At 41.8% G+C, this 14,656-nt stretch overlaps 1 protein-coding gene and 1 pseudogene across 1 annotated transcript in view; one reads left to right on the top strand and one right to left on the bottom strand.

Annotated features, from left to right (window-relative positions):
* The window catches only part of LOC114898210 (coagulation factor XIII B chain-like), a 38,928-nt gene that overhangs the window by 3,129 nt on the left and 21,143 nt on the right, over positions 1-14,656 (top strand). The window contains exons 2-5 of the mRNA XM_029227347.1: positions 3,658-3,858; positions 12,210-12,395; positions 13,525-13,701; positions 14,071-14,247. Coding sequence (XP_029083180.1) covers positions 3,658-3,858; positions 12,210-12,395; positions 13,525-13,701; positions 14,071-14,247 — 741 coding nt within the window. The remainder of the gene's footprint in view (positions 1-3,657; positions 3,859-12,209; positions 12,396-13,524; positions 13,702-14,070; positions 14,248-14,656) is intronic.
* LOC114898207 lies at positions 143-2,694 on the bottom strand (annotated as a pseudogene).

The following is a 14,656-nucleotide window of genomic DNA, read 5'->3' as shown; positions in this document are numbered from 1 at the left end:
ATCCTCCTCTCCCCCGTGGCACCCTCCTCTCTATCCTCCTCTCCCCCATGGCACCTTCCTCTCCATCCTCCTCTCCCCCGTGGCACCTTCCTCTCCATCCTCCTCTTCCCTGTGGTACCTTCCCCTCCATCCTCCTCTTCCCCGTGGCACCCTCCTCTCCATCCTCCTCTCTCCCGTGGCACCCTCCTCCCATCCTCCTCTTTCCCGTGGCACCCTCCTCCCATCCTCACCACAGGGGAAGCAGGAGAGGACCATCTGCAGAGGATGAAAGCTCTGCCGATCATGCGGCAACAGCATTGCCGAAGATGAGAGCCAGGGTCTGGGCCTCCCAACATGCATCTCCTGAGGTGGCACCCTCCCCTGAATGGACTGACATGGTCCCAGACTGTAGAGTTCTTTGGGTTTGGCCTCAGTTCTGGTCCTTGCCTCAGGTCCAAGGAGGGCATGTGAAGCCCAGGCTGCTGCCAGCCCCACCCTCTCCAGAAGCCATCCAAAGGCAAATAACGTTAGTTATTTGGTGGGAGGCCTGGTGAAGGGGCGTGAGAACTGCTGAAGCAGAGGATCAAGCAGAGGCTGGTGGATGGGGGTGAACCACCCCCAACCCAGCCATAGACCCTGGGACAGAACCACACATCAAAGCGACAAGCACCCAAAAGAAGAATCTGGGGGGACCCTCTTATATCCAGGGGGCCTCCTGCCTTCCCACCACAAAAAGAAAAAGTCCTTCAGACATCGGAACTGCTCCTGCGGCTGAGGGCCGTCATCTTTGGCTCTTTCCCTCTGACCTCTGCCACTTGCTCCCAAAGCCTGACTCTCCCCTTGTGGGAGCGAGGGCTGGAGACGAAAGAACAGAGAGGTCCTGTGGTGTAGACCGTTTCTCACTCTGCAAGCACCCATCCTTCCTGGCCCAGGCCTGCTTCTCCCATCACGGCCCCCTGGGCTGTCCAGACGGGAGGCCCTGGGATCAGGAGCAAGGGACCAGCCTCGGAGGCTGCCTCCAGGCCTCCCTCTCCGGGTCTCACAGCGGGGTGTGTGCACCTTGTCTGACGGCTCCCGGCGAGGCCGGCTCTGGGTGAAGCCCAGTCCTGGTGGGAGAGGTTCCTTTCCCTGCACGGATGCCCTCGGCTGCCTGGCTTGACCTCCTGCGCGATGAGCCAGGGACCCGGTCGCGCAGTCTGGCCTCCTCGCCTCGCACGCTGTGTCTTTGGAAGCTCCGGGCAGGCTCTTCTCCTTACGGTCACACTGCTCTCTGGACCCCAAGACTGTCCTCTGGCCTTTCTCGGGTTGGCAGGTGGCCTGAGAAACCGAGTTACCGTTCAAGCTCTGCAAACTGATGGAGATGCAGACGGCCCCCACCTGTGGCCACTGGCGGAGCCGAGGCAAGAACGGTGCAGTCCGCCCAGCACTGCCGGAGGACCCACCCGGCCTCGTGCGAAGAAGGGATGCTCAGGGCACCTGGGTGCTCACCAAGCAGGAGCGCAGCACAACCATCCAGGCACTGGCTCTCCTGAATGTCCATGAGTCAACCTTCCGCTCCCGTGCACCTGGCACTGCCCACGGGTCTCAGGTCCTCCACGCGCTCCGTCGTCCCCGCGGCATCTCACCCACGGCAGCTGGGTGGTGGCGCCTTTCAGAAAACGGGAAGGCAGGTGGGAGGAGGTGGTGCCTGTGATGACGGTGGCCTCTGCTTGGGATGGCGCCTCTGGCCTGCATGTCCGAGCTTGATGCCACCAGGATCTCTGAGCCCAGGGGTAGTGGCCTGGGTCAGTACCTGTGGGCGCCAAGCTGCCATTGGCTACAACCACCGCTTTGGGTAAAGGTCTGTGTTTCATCAGTGCCTGTTGGGATTGAGGGCAGAACGCCTGGGCCTGATTTTTCTCAGCCATCTCTGCTGAGTTCCTGGTTGACCCTCGCCCCTCACCCTGATGGTCGGAGGTCTGGTGGGACAGGAGGCGGATGCTGGGCTCATCCTCTGAGCTGCCACCACAGGATACTCTTGAGAAGATGAAGCGCCAACCACCCTAGGACCTCAAGTCTGGGTGTAGGGTCGCTTGATGTGTCTGCAACAGCACCTCCCACCCTGCAGTCTGAGAACCTGAGAACAACCATCCATCCCTCACATTCTACCACCGGCACCAATCCCTGCCTTCAACCTTTTGTTGCAGTGGGGCCAGTTCTTCACTTCCCGTTTTACTACATTTCTCCTGGCTATCTCTGCCTGACAGCCGTGGCAGCTTCCAGAATGGACTGGTCCTCCTGAGGGGTAAGAACCCATCTGGCACCTGATGGAGGGGTTCCAGGCAAGTGTACCCACAGGCAGCCTGCATATCTGATGGGAGATGGGCATTGGACCTAGAGCAGGTCCATGACTGAGCTCTTCAGTGAGGTGACAAGGGCCCAGGGGGAGTGGCTGGGGGCTTGGTTGAATGAATGGGGGAGGGGTGGGGGGTTGAAGCCTAGGGGAGGAGGGGCTCCTTCTTCCAGGAGTGGCACAAGTGGGGAAGGTGGGAGGTGGTGATGTTGGCAGAAAGAAAAAGGAGGGGACTCAGTAGGAAATTAGGTGGCATGGCGGAGACAATCATAGGTCTGTGAGATTCACCATGAGCATCAACACTCGTGTTGCTGTGTAATATCCCTTGTGTGGATAGTCTGGCGTGTGTTTGTCTTTTCTGCTGTCAGTGGGCACTTGGTTGCTTCCAGTTGGTACCACATGCAGAGACTTGCCAGGAACACTCTCTTACACATGTGGGTGCACAGAGATGTGCTTTCAACGTGGTTTGTACATATTCTGTCATACTGTTTTCTCAGGAGAGGTCGTACCTGTTTACACTCTTACTTGCAGTGGTCTTGAGCTCCCTTTTCTCTATGTCCGCCCCAACCACTGGGGTAGTCAGTCTCTTCCAGGTCAGTCATTCCTCCGGATGTATGGTTCTATCTCACAGTGATTTAAATTTGCCTTTCTCTGGTGACTGATAAAGCTGAGTCCTCTTTGCTAGACCTCTCACCATTTAATGTAAGGTTCTCACTCAAGTCTTTTATTTTTTCAGTTGGTTGTCTGTCTTAAAAAACAAAACAAGACAAAAGCCATTCATATGAAAACTTGTAACTGCGTATCTTAAGGAGAACCTCATCTATTCTAGAACTTTCCCATCCAATAATACAGTGGCCAGTAATCGCATGTGGCTTTTGAAATGAGACTAGTCCATATTGGGGTGTGTCATGAGTGTAAATACACACTGGAGTTCAGACTTAGTAGGAAAAAAATAATATGCTTTTAGTATATTGGGTTAAATAAAATCTGTTATTAAAATTAACTTCAACTGTTCCTTTTATTAATGTGCCTGCTAGAAATTTAAATATACATATATGGCTTGTGTTTCTATTAGAACGTACTGTTTGACAAAGTTAGGAAAGGCTTCTCTGAGGAACTGGCCTGCCCAGATTTATTCTGACTCTTGGGTGTTGTGGTTGCTAGCAGATTACTTCCTGATGGAAAAGGATTGGCAAAAAATACCCTAAAATGTTAAGTAATAAAAATAAGTACTGGGTACAGTGTCTGCAAACACTTTGAATTTAAAAACCTATTGTCACTTGATCACAAATTGTATGGTTTTAAATATATTTTTCAGTGTTCAGCTTGATATTTTCTCATTTCAGAGAAACCCTGTGGTTTTCCAAGTGTGGAAAATGGAAGGATTGCCCAATATTACTATACTTTTGAAAGTTATTACTTTCCAATGAGCATAAAGCAAAATCTGTCATTTTCCTGCTTGGCTGGTTATACAACTGAAACTGGGAAACAAGAGACCCAGACCACGTGTACGGCAGCAGGATGGTCCCCAGAACCACGGTGCTTCAGTAAGTCAGTGGCGGGGTCAACATCACATGATAACACGGAAATAAATGAGCTTGTAGAACTAGCATCCCCTAAAATATGGCAGGTGTTTACACCTTTTGGTATATAAGAACAAAATTGCTGGCCAACTGTCTTTTTTACAAAATGAAAGCATATACTGTAATTCTGTAAATCACGTCTTTCATTAAAATGTTATCTTCTTTATCTGTTTGTAATATTACCCTGTGAAGAGAATACTGATAGTTATTGAAATTGTTATTATCACATTGCAAGGAAGAGAGGCACCACTGCGTGAACACAACCTGAAGGGGCTAGTGCGCCACAGCTGGCTGGGAGGGATTCTGGGAAAAGGTCTGGAGCTGCTGAAGAGGCAAGAGACCTCCAAGAAGCCTGTGTGTGAGCACAGGTCACAATCCACACCTCCTCTCCCGGGAACCTGTGCAGCCCTCCACCGCCGGGTCCCAGGGTCCAGGGACAACTTCCCCGGGAGAATGCACGGCGCACCTCAGGCTGCTGCAACGTCACGCTGACCTCTGCCACCGCAGGCTCGCCCCACACTCCGTGCCCCTCCCTCCCCCCGGCCTGAGTGAGCCAGAGCCCCCGAATCAGTGGCTCCTTTAACCCCATCCTGTCTGAGCGAACAAAAGACGCCCTCAGGCGACCTACACGCAGAGGCGGGGCCAAATCCAAAGCTGAACCCCAGGAGCTGTGCGAACAAATAAGAGAAAGGGAAATCTCTCCCAGCAGCCTCAGGAGCAGCGGATTAAATCTCCACAATCAACTTGATGTACCCTGCATCTGTGGAATACCTGAATATACAACGAATCATCCCAAATTGAGGAGGTGGACTTTGGGAGAAACGATATGTACATATATTTTTTCCCTTTTTTCTCTTTTTCTGACTGGGTATGTTATGCTTCTGTGTGAGATGTTCTCTGTATAGTTTTGCTTTTACCATTTGTCCTAGGGTTCTGTCTGTCCTTTTTTCGTTTGTTTGTTTGTTTTTTAGTATAGTTTTTAGCGCTTGTTACCATTGGTGGATTTGTTTTTTGCATTGGTTGCTCTCTTCTTTCTTTTTTTTATTACTTTTAAGTAACTTTTTAAAATAATTATTTTTTATTTTAATAACTATTTATTTTATTTTATTTTATCTTCTTTCTTTCTTTCTTTCTTTCCTTTCCTTTCCTCCCTTTTATTCTGAGCTGTGTGGATGACAGGCTCTTGGTGCTCCAGCCAGGCATCAGGGCTGTGCCTCTGAGGTGGAAGAGCCAAGTTCAGGACATTGGACCACCAGAGACCTCCTGGCCTCACATAATATCAGTTGGTGAGAGCTCTCCCAGAGATCTCCATCTCAATGCTAAGACCCAGCTCCACTCAATGACCAGCAACCTACAGTGCGGGATACCCTATGCCAAACAGCTAGCAAGACAGGAACACAACCCCACCCATTAGCAGAGAGGCTGCCTAAAAGCATAATAAGGTCACAGACACCTCAAACCACACCACCAGACGTGGACCTGGCCACCAGAAAGACAAGATCAAGCCTCACCCACTAGTACACAGGCACTAGTCCCCTCCACCAGGAAGACTACACAACACACTGAACCAACCTTACCCACTGGGGACAGACACGAAAAACAACAGGAACTATGAACCAGCAGCCTGCAAAAAGGAGACCCTGAACACAGTAAGTTAAGCAAAATGAGAGGACAGAGAAACACACAGCAGATGAAGGAGCAAGGTAAAAACCCAGCAGACCTAAAAAATTAAGAGGAAATAGGCTGTCTACCTGAAAGAGAATTCAGAATAATGATAGTAAAGATGAACAAATATATGGGAAATAAAATGGAGAAAATACAAGAAACGTTTAACAAGGACATAGAAGAACTAAAGAGCAAACAAACACAGTAAATGAAATTAAAAATTCTCTAGAAGGAATCAATAGCAGAATAACTGAGGCAGAGGAACGGATAAGTGACCTGGAAGATAAAATAGGGGAACTAACTACTGCAGGGCAGAATAAAGAAAAAAAGAATGAAAAGAACTGAGGACAGTCTCAGACACCTCTGGGACAACATTAAAGGCACCAACATTCTAATTATAGGGATCCCAAAAGAAGAAGAGAAAAGGAAAGGGACTGAGAAAATATTTGAAGAGATTATAGTTGAAATCTTCCTTAGTATGGGAAAGGAAATAGTTAATCAAGTCCAGGAAGCACAGAGTGTCCCATACAGGATAAATCCAAGGAGAAACATGGCAAGACACATATTAATCAAACTGTCAAAAATTAAATACAAAGAAAAAATATTCAAAGCAGCAAGGGAAAAAAAAACAAATAACATACAAGGGAATCTCCATAAGGTTAACAGCTGATCGTTCAGCAAAAACTCTGTAAGCCAGAAGGGAGTGGCAGGATATATTTAAAGCGATGAAAGGGAAAAACCTACAACCAAGATTACTCTACCCAGCAAGGTTCTCATTCAGAATTGACGGAGAAATTAAAACATTTACAGACAAGCAAAAGCTAAGAGAATTCAGCACAACAAAAACAGCTTTACAACAAATGCTAAAGGAACTTCTCTAGGCAGGAAACACAAGAGAAGGAAAAGACCTACAATAACAAACCCCAAACAGTTAAGAAAATGGTAATAGGAATATACATATCGATAATTACCTTAAATGTAAATGGATTAAATGCTCCAAACAAAACATAGAGACTGGATGAATGGATACAAAAACAAGACCCATATATATGCTGTCTACAAGATGCCCACTTCTGACCTAGGGACACATACAGACTGAAAGTGAGGGGATGGAAGAAGATATTCCATGCAAATGGAAATCAAAAGAAAGCTGAAGTAGCAATTCTCATATCACAAAATATAGACTTTAAAACAAAGACTATTACAAGAGAAAAGGAAGGACACTACATAATGATCAAGGGATCAATCAAAGAAGAGGATATAACAATTGTAAATATTTATGCACCCAACATAGGAGCACCTCAATACATAAGGCAAATACTAACAGCCATAAAAAGGGAAATTGACAGTAACACAATCATAGTAGGGGACTTTAACACCCCACTTTCACCAATGGACAGATCATCCAAAATTAAAATAAATAAGGAAACACAAGCTTTAAATGATACATTAAATAAGATGGACTTAATTGACATTTATAGGACATTCCATCCAAAGACAACAGAATACACTTTCTTCTCAAGTGCTCATGGAACGTTCTCCAGGATAAATCGTATCTTGGGTCACAAATCAAGCCTTGGTAAATTTAAGAAAATTGAAGTTGTATCAAGTATCTTTTCCGACCACAATGTTATGAGATTAGATATCAATTACAGGAAAAAATCTGTAAAAAATACAAACACATGGAGGCTAAACAATACACTATTTAATAACCAAGAGATCACTGAAAATATCAAAGCGGAAATCAAGAATACCTAGAAACAAATGACAATGAAAACACAATGGCCCAAAACCTGTGGGATGCAGCAAAAGCAGTTCTAAGAGGGAAGTTTATAGCAATACAATCCTGCCTTAAGAAACAAGAAACATCTGAAATGTAAAACCTAACCTGACACCTAAAACAATTAGAGAAAGAAAAACAAAAAAAACCCAAAGTTAGCAGAAGGAAAGAAATCATAAAGATCAAATCAGAAATAAATGAAAAAGAAATGAAGGAAACAATAGCAAAGATCAATAAATTTAAAAGCTGGTTCTTTAAGAAGATAAATGAATTGATAAACCATTAGGCAGACTCATCAAGAGAAAAAGGGAGAACACTCAAATCAATAGAATTAGAAATGAAAAAGGAGAAGTAACAACTGACACTGCAGAAATACAAAGGATCTTGAGTGAGTACTACAAGCAACTATATGCCAATAAAATGGACAACCTGGAATAAACAGACAAATTCTTAGAAATGCACAACCCTCCGAGACAACCAGGAAGAAATAGAAACTATAAACAGACCAATCACAAGCAATGAATTTGAAACTATGATTAAAAATCTTCCAACAAAAAATAGCCCAGGACCAGATGGCTTCACAGGAGAATTCTATCAAACATTTAGAGAAGAGCTAATACCTACCCTTCTCAAACTCTTCCAAAATATAGCAGAGGGTGGAAAACTCCCAAGCTCATTCCACGCGGCCACCATCACCCTGATACCAAAACCAGACAAAGATGTCACAAAGAAAACTACAGGCCAATATCACTGATGAACATAGATGCAAAAATCCTCAATAAAATACCAACAAACAGAATCCAGCAGCACATTAAAAGGGTCATACACCATGATCAAGGGGGGTTTATCCCAGGAATGCAAGGATTCTTCAATATACGCAAGCCAATCAATGTGATACACCATATTAACAAATTGAATGAGAAAAACCATATGATCATCTCCATAGACGCAGAGAAAGCTTTTGACAAAATTCAACACCCATTTATGATAAAAAAAAAAACCCTGCAGAAAGTAGGCATAGAGGGAACTTACCTCAACATAATAAAGGCCATATATGACAAACTCACAGCCAACATCGTCCTTAATGGTGAAAAACTGAAACCATTTCCACTAAGATCAGGAATAAGACAAGGTTGTCCACCCTCACCACTATTATTCAACATACTTTTGTAGGTTTTAGCCACAGCAATCAGAGAAGAAAACGAAATAAAAAGAATCCAAATCAGAAAAGAAGAAGTAAAGCTGTCACTGTTTGCAGATGACATGATACTATACATAGAGAATCCTAAAGATGCTACCAGAAAACTACTAGAGCTAATCAATCAATTTGGTAAAGTAGCAGGATAGAAAATGAATGCACAGAACTCTCTTGCATTCCTATGCACTAAAGATGAAAAACCTGAAAGTGAAATTAAGAAAACACTCCCATTACCATTGCAACAAAAAGAATAAAATATCTAGGAATAAACCTACCTAAGGAGACAAGACCTGTATGCAGAAAATTATACGACACTGATGAAAGAAATTAATGATGATACAAATAGATGGAGAGATATACCATGTTCTTGAATTGGAAGAATCAACATTGTGAAAATGACTCTACTACCCAAAGCAATCTACAGATTCAATGCAATCCCTATCAAACTACCACTGGCATTTTTCACAGAACTAGAACAAAATAATTCCACAATTTGTATGGAAACACAAAAGACCCCAAATAGCCAAAGCAGTCTTGAGAAAGAAAAACAGAGCTGGAGCAGTCAGGCTCCCTGACTTCAGACTATACTACAAAGCTACTGTAATCAAGACAGGATGGTACTGGCACAAAAACAGAAATATAGATCAATGGAACAGGATGGAAAGCCCAGAGGTAAACCCATGCACATATGGTCACCTTATCTTTGATAAAGGAGGCAAGAATATACAGTGGAGAAAAGACAGCCTCTTCAGTAAGTGGTGCTGGGAAAACTGGACAGCTACATGTAAAAGAATGAAATTACTACAGTCCCTAACACCATACACAAAAATAAACTCAAAATGGATTAAAGACCTAAATGTAAGGCCAGACACTATTAAACTCTTAGAGGAAAATATAGGCAGAACACTCTATGACATAAATCACAGGAAGATTCTTTTTGACCCACCTCCTAGAGAAATGGAAATAAAAACAAAAACAAATGGGACCTAATGAGACTTCAAAGCTTTTGCACAGCAAAGGAAACCATAAAAAAGACAAAAAGACAACCCTCCAAATGGGAGAAAAGATTTGCAAATGAAGCAACCGACAAAGGATTAATCTCCAAAATTTACAAGCAGCTCATGCAGCTCAATATCAAAAGAACAAACAGCCCAATCCAAAAATGGGCAGAAGAACTAAATAGACATTTCTCCAAAGAAGATATACAGATTGCCAACAAACACATGAAAGAATGCTCAGCATCGTTAATCATTAGAGAAATGCAAATCAAAACTATAATGAGATATCATCTCACACCACTCAGAATGGCCATCATCAAAAAATCTACAAACAATAAATGCTGGAGAGGGTGTGGAGAAAAGGGAACCCTCTTGCACTGTTGGTGGGAATGTAAATTGATACAGCCACTATGGAGAACGGTATGGAGGTTCCTTAAAAAACTAAAAATAGAACTACCATACGACCCAGCAATCCCACTACTGGGCATATACCCTGAAAAAACCACAATTCAAAAAGAGTCATGTACCACAATATTCATTGCAGCTCTATTTACAATAGCCAGGACATGGAAGCAACCTAAATGTCCATCAACAGACGAATGGATAAGAAGATATGGCACATATGTAAAATGGAATATTACTCAGCCATAAAAGGAAATGAAACTGAGTTATTTGTAGTGAGGTGGATGGACCTAGAGTCTGTCATACAGAGTGAAGTAAGTCTGAAAGAGAAAAACAAATAACATATGCTAACACATATATATGGAATCTAAAAAAAAAAGAAAAAAGGTCATGAAGAACATAGGGGCAAGACGGGAATAAAGACGCTGACCTACTGGAGAATGGACTTGAGGATACAGGGAGGGGGAAGCATAAGCTGGGACAAAGTGAGAGAGTGGCATGGACACATATACACTACCAAATGTAAAAGAGATAGCTAGTGGGAAGTAGCCGCATAGCACAGGGAGATCAACTCGTGCTTTGTGACCACCTAGAGGGGTGGGATAGGGAGGGTGGGAGGTAGGGAGATACAAGAGGGAAGAGATATGGGGATATATGTATATGTATAACTGATTCACTTTGTTATAAAGCAGAAAGTAATACACCATTGTAAAGCAATTATACTCCAATAAAGATGTTAAAAAAAAAAAAAGAATGAGGGGCTTTTACAGAGAGTTCTGCAGGAGACCGAAAAATGCTTGACATTGGCCTTAGGAAGCATATATAGGGTTGTTACTCTAGTATTTTATCATTTGAAAGACTCTCCTTTGTATGACAACTTTCTCTCACATAATATCCATTGAAAAATGTGTTTTTTTGAGTTCAAATGTGTGAAAAGGAAATCTGATCGGCTCATCTCAATATTTCATGTGAGGCTACACTAGAGTCAAACTATCAGCTGGCTTCCATGGAGTCAGGTTACCTCTCTTGATTGACACATTCCCCAAGCTCTGTTTTGCAGAGTAAGGCACTTTGGTTGAGTCAGTTTCATTCAGAAGAAGTGGGTATGTTGCTTATGGTGGTCGATATGTCCAGTGAATATATCTATTTGGGATAATTATCCACTTCATGACTTGAGGACTGAACATCAGTTTAAGCATTGCACTTTTAGTATTAACATGGACCACAGATTAACTGTAATAAATACATCTCACTCATAACTAGAGCATAAAAGTAAATTAAACATCTTAGATGAGGTGATGTGAGAGCAGTGAAGTAGGACCCAGAAAAGGATGTTGCAGGGTTAGCATTGCAGTGTCAGGATTGAGACACCCTCTGTGGCCAGACTGCCGCCTGTGAATACTGCTCCAACACTGAAAAGTGGCTTAAACATTCCGAGCTGGACTTTCTCACCTATAAAATGCGAATCATACAGCTTCGATGAGATCATCTTTATAAAGGGCTCGCCACACAGCAAGTACAACATATATTTAAACTAATATTAACCTTGGACAAGTCTCTTCACCTTTCTGAATTGGTTTGTTATGAGGGTCCGTTAATGAGGCTTAAAAAATGATTAAACTCCATACAATGCTAAGGTAAATGTACTGTCCAACACATCACAGTCCCAAGTATTTAGTAAAAATTAGCTCTATGAACTCCAAGGTTTTGAGTAGCACGTCTGTGACTCAGTCACAGTTTACATGGACTGACTATGGAGTCTTACTGTGCAGGTGGGTGATCAGAGGCTTAAAAAATAAATGAACACAGTTTTCACATTAAATTGTCTGCATGATTCTTTAAGGATCCATAGAGTAGGTATATGTGCTTTAGTTACATCATGTTAAAAATTATCAAATGCAGTGGCCTCAAAAGTATTAGGAAGTAAACCCAAAAGAAATTCTTTCTATTTTCCATTAATGACAATTAGTTAGAGGAAGATCTCTGGATATATTTTCTAACGTAGATGAGGTAGGGTTGGGATGACTGTGAGAACCGAAGTTAGTACATCCAAGAATTTTATTGTCAAATTGAATCAACTTTTAAAGAAATTTGATGCAGAGCAAGCAGGATAGTTCCAAAATTAAATTAAATCAAGGAATTGTGGAGTGAACATTTTTCTTTCTCCTTAAAATTCCAAGAATAATATTAAACTTTTGCATTGTTAGTTTTACAACTTAGTAAAGAACAAGCTTAATTTCATCAATTTAGAACAAATATTTTTTCCCCACAGAAAAATGCCCTAAGCCTGACCTGAGGAATGGTTACGTCTTTGACACAAAATTATTTTACAAAATTCAAGAGAACATGCGTTATCGTTGTGCATCAGGGTACAAAACCACAACAGGGCAGGATGAAGGAGTGGTTCAATGCCTCCCTGTTGGATGGTCTTCTCAGCCAACCTGTAGGAAGGAACATGGTATGTGTTTAAGAATTATCTCCTAAATCTGAAGGTAAGAGCTTGTGAGTTCAATGCTTTCTTATATGGGTAGGCATTCTTGTTTAAATATAATTGTTATTTTATTATGTCTCTCGATGCAGGAAGTTATTATATTGTTTCCCTCTAATGCTGGGTGTTTCCGTAATCCAAGGATTCCCAACCTCTACCACACACCTACTCCAGCAGTTCCTATTTTTTACTAGTAAACAAAGAATTGGAGTGGAATAAAAGGAAAGACCCTTAATGAAACTTTCTGTCACAACATACATAAATTAGTATTTCCTTCATTAGAGAAGAGTTTGAAATAATGCACATTATTTTATACCTCAAACCAATATCAGATAAACTTAAAAATAACCCAATCAGGGACTTCCCTGGTGGCGCAGTGGTTGCGAATCCACCTGCCAATGCAGGGGACATGGGTTTGAGCCCTGGCCCGGGAAGATTCCACATGCTGCGGAGCAACTAAGCCTGTGCGCCACAGCTACTGAGCCTGCGCTCTAGAGCCTGTGAGCCACAACTACTGAGCCCGCATGCCACAGCTACTGAAGCCCACGCTCCTAGAGCCTATGCTCTGCAGCAAGACAAGTCACCACAATGAGAAGCCTGTGCATAGCAACAAAGAGTAGCCCCAACTCACCACAACTAGAGAAAGCCCACGTGCAGCAGCAAAGACCCAACGCAGCCAAAAATAAATAAATTTATTTTAAAAATAACCCACTTATTTGAATATATATATGTGTGTATATTATATATATATATATATAGTTAGTGTGGTGTTATCTATTTAAATTATACAAATCCACAGATGGGACATCATCAAAAAATCACTACTGCACAAGTTTTCTATTGAATTGTGACCTTTGGCCAAATACACTAGAGTAGAATTTTAAAGACTGAAGACAGGTAGAGTTAGGATTCAGGGTGCATGAAGAAAGGGAATCCAGAGACAAAGGCAAACTGATTATTTTTCAATTTTGCTAAGAGCTGATTCTGTCATATATTGTTAAAATTCATAGAAAATACTTTTTGAGATTTCCTTTTAATATTCTAGGTTTAGGGATGGAGTTCATAAAACAAATGACTTTAATTTCTCTTTTTTTTTTAGAAACATGTTTGGCCCCTGAATTACATCACGGAAATTATTCCACAAAACAGAAGATGTTCAAAGTGAAGGACAAAGTACGATATGAGTGTGCCTCTGGGTACCACACAGCTTCTGGGAAGAGGACAGAGGAGGTGGAGTGTCACCCGTACGGATGGGCCCTCACCCCACGATGTGCCAGTAGGTTCTCACTTTGAAGACGACTACTTTCACTTTGAAAACTCCCTCTCAGAAATGGGTACAAGTTGTTATGTGAATTATGTTCCTTTTTTCATATTTTTTTTCCTCTGGTTTTAATGATGTTGACAGTAGACTTTCATCATTTCAAGCTCTCAAAGAGGGAAAAATCCTTTTAGCTCAGATACTTAAATTAAAATAAGTTTAATGATATTCAATAAATATATAAATTGGCAAGCTTTTACTAGGAATAACAAAATTTCGCAAAGTTGCTGATTTCTAATTCAGATATGGCAGGTAAGTAGTGGGTGAATTTTGTTCTAGCAGGAAAAATAACACTTCTTTGTTTTTTATTTGTTCTTTCATTTTTAGAATTAATATGTTCTTCTTTAAGATCAATAGAAAATGGTTATTTTCATCCTGTGAAGCAAACCTATGAAGAAGGAGACGTAGTTCAGTTTTTCTGTCATAAAAATTATTATCTAAGTGGATCTGATTTAATTCAGTGCTATAACTTTGGTTGGTACCCAGAATCTCCTGTCTGTGAAGGTAATTTTTAAAATTTCATACTCACACAAATAAAATATCATGTCTGAATCAGCTTTAATTTCTTTAATTTCTATGGAAAAAAGTCTCTGATGATATCTAATTCTTCTCCAGAGTGCTATTTTTTTAAATAAATATTGTCTTTTAAATCAGTGCTATTTTCAACAGTCTTTAATACATTTAATCTGAAGAAATCTTAATTTTTACATTAGTTTGTAGAGTGGATATATCTTTTAAATATATATTTTAAAATCTATTATAAATTGTAAATCTCTTATTATAATGAATAATTGTTGTTGTTGGGAATTAACTAGATCCAGTTGTCCCAAGGTGGCAGCTTTGTGGAGGTACTTTCTTATTACTTAGCCACATATTCCCTGATGTGAAAATAGTCTTCAGAACAGTGGGGTAA

This window comes from Monodon monoceros, unplaced genomic scaffold (assembly GCF_005190385.1).
Source record: "Monodon monoceros isolate NGI ecotype Baffin Bay Population unplaced genomic scaffold, NGI_Narwhal_1 Super_Scaffold_18, whole genome shotgun sequence".
In the NCBI taxonomy this organism is placed as follows: Eukaryota; Metazoa; Chordata; class Mammalia; order Artiodactyla; family Monodontidae; genus Monodon; species Monodon monoceros.
Note: the sequence above shows the minus strand (reverse complement) of the source record. Positions and strands in the feature narration are given on the sequence as shown.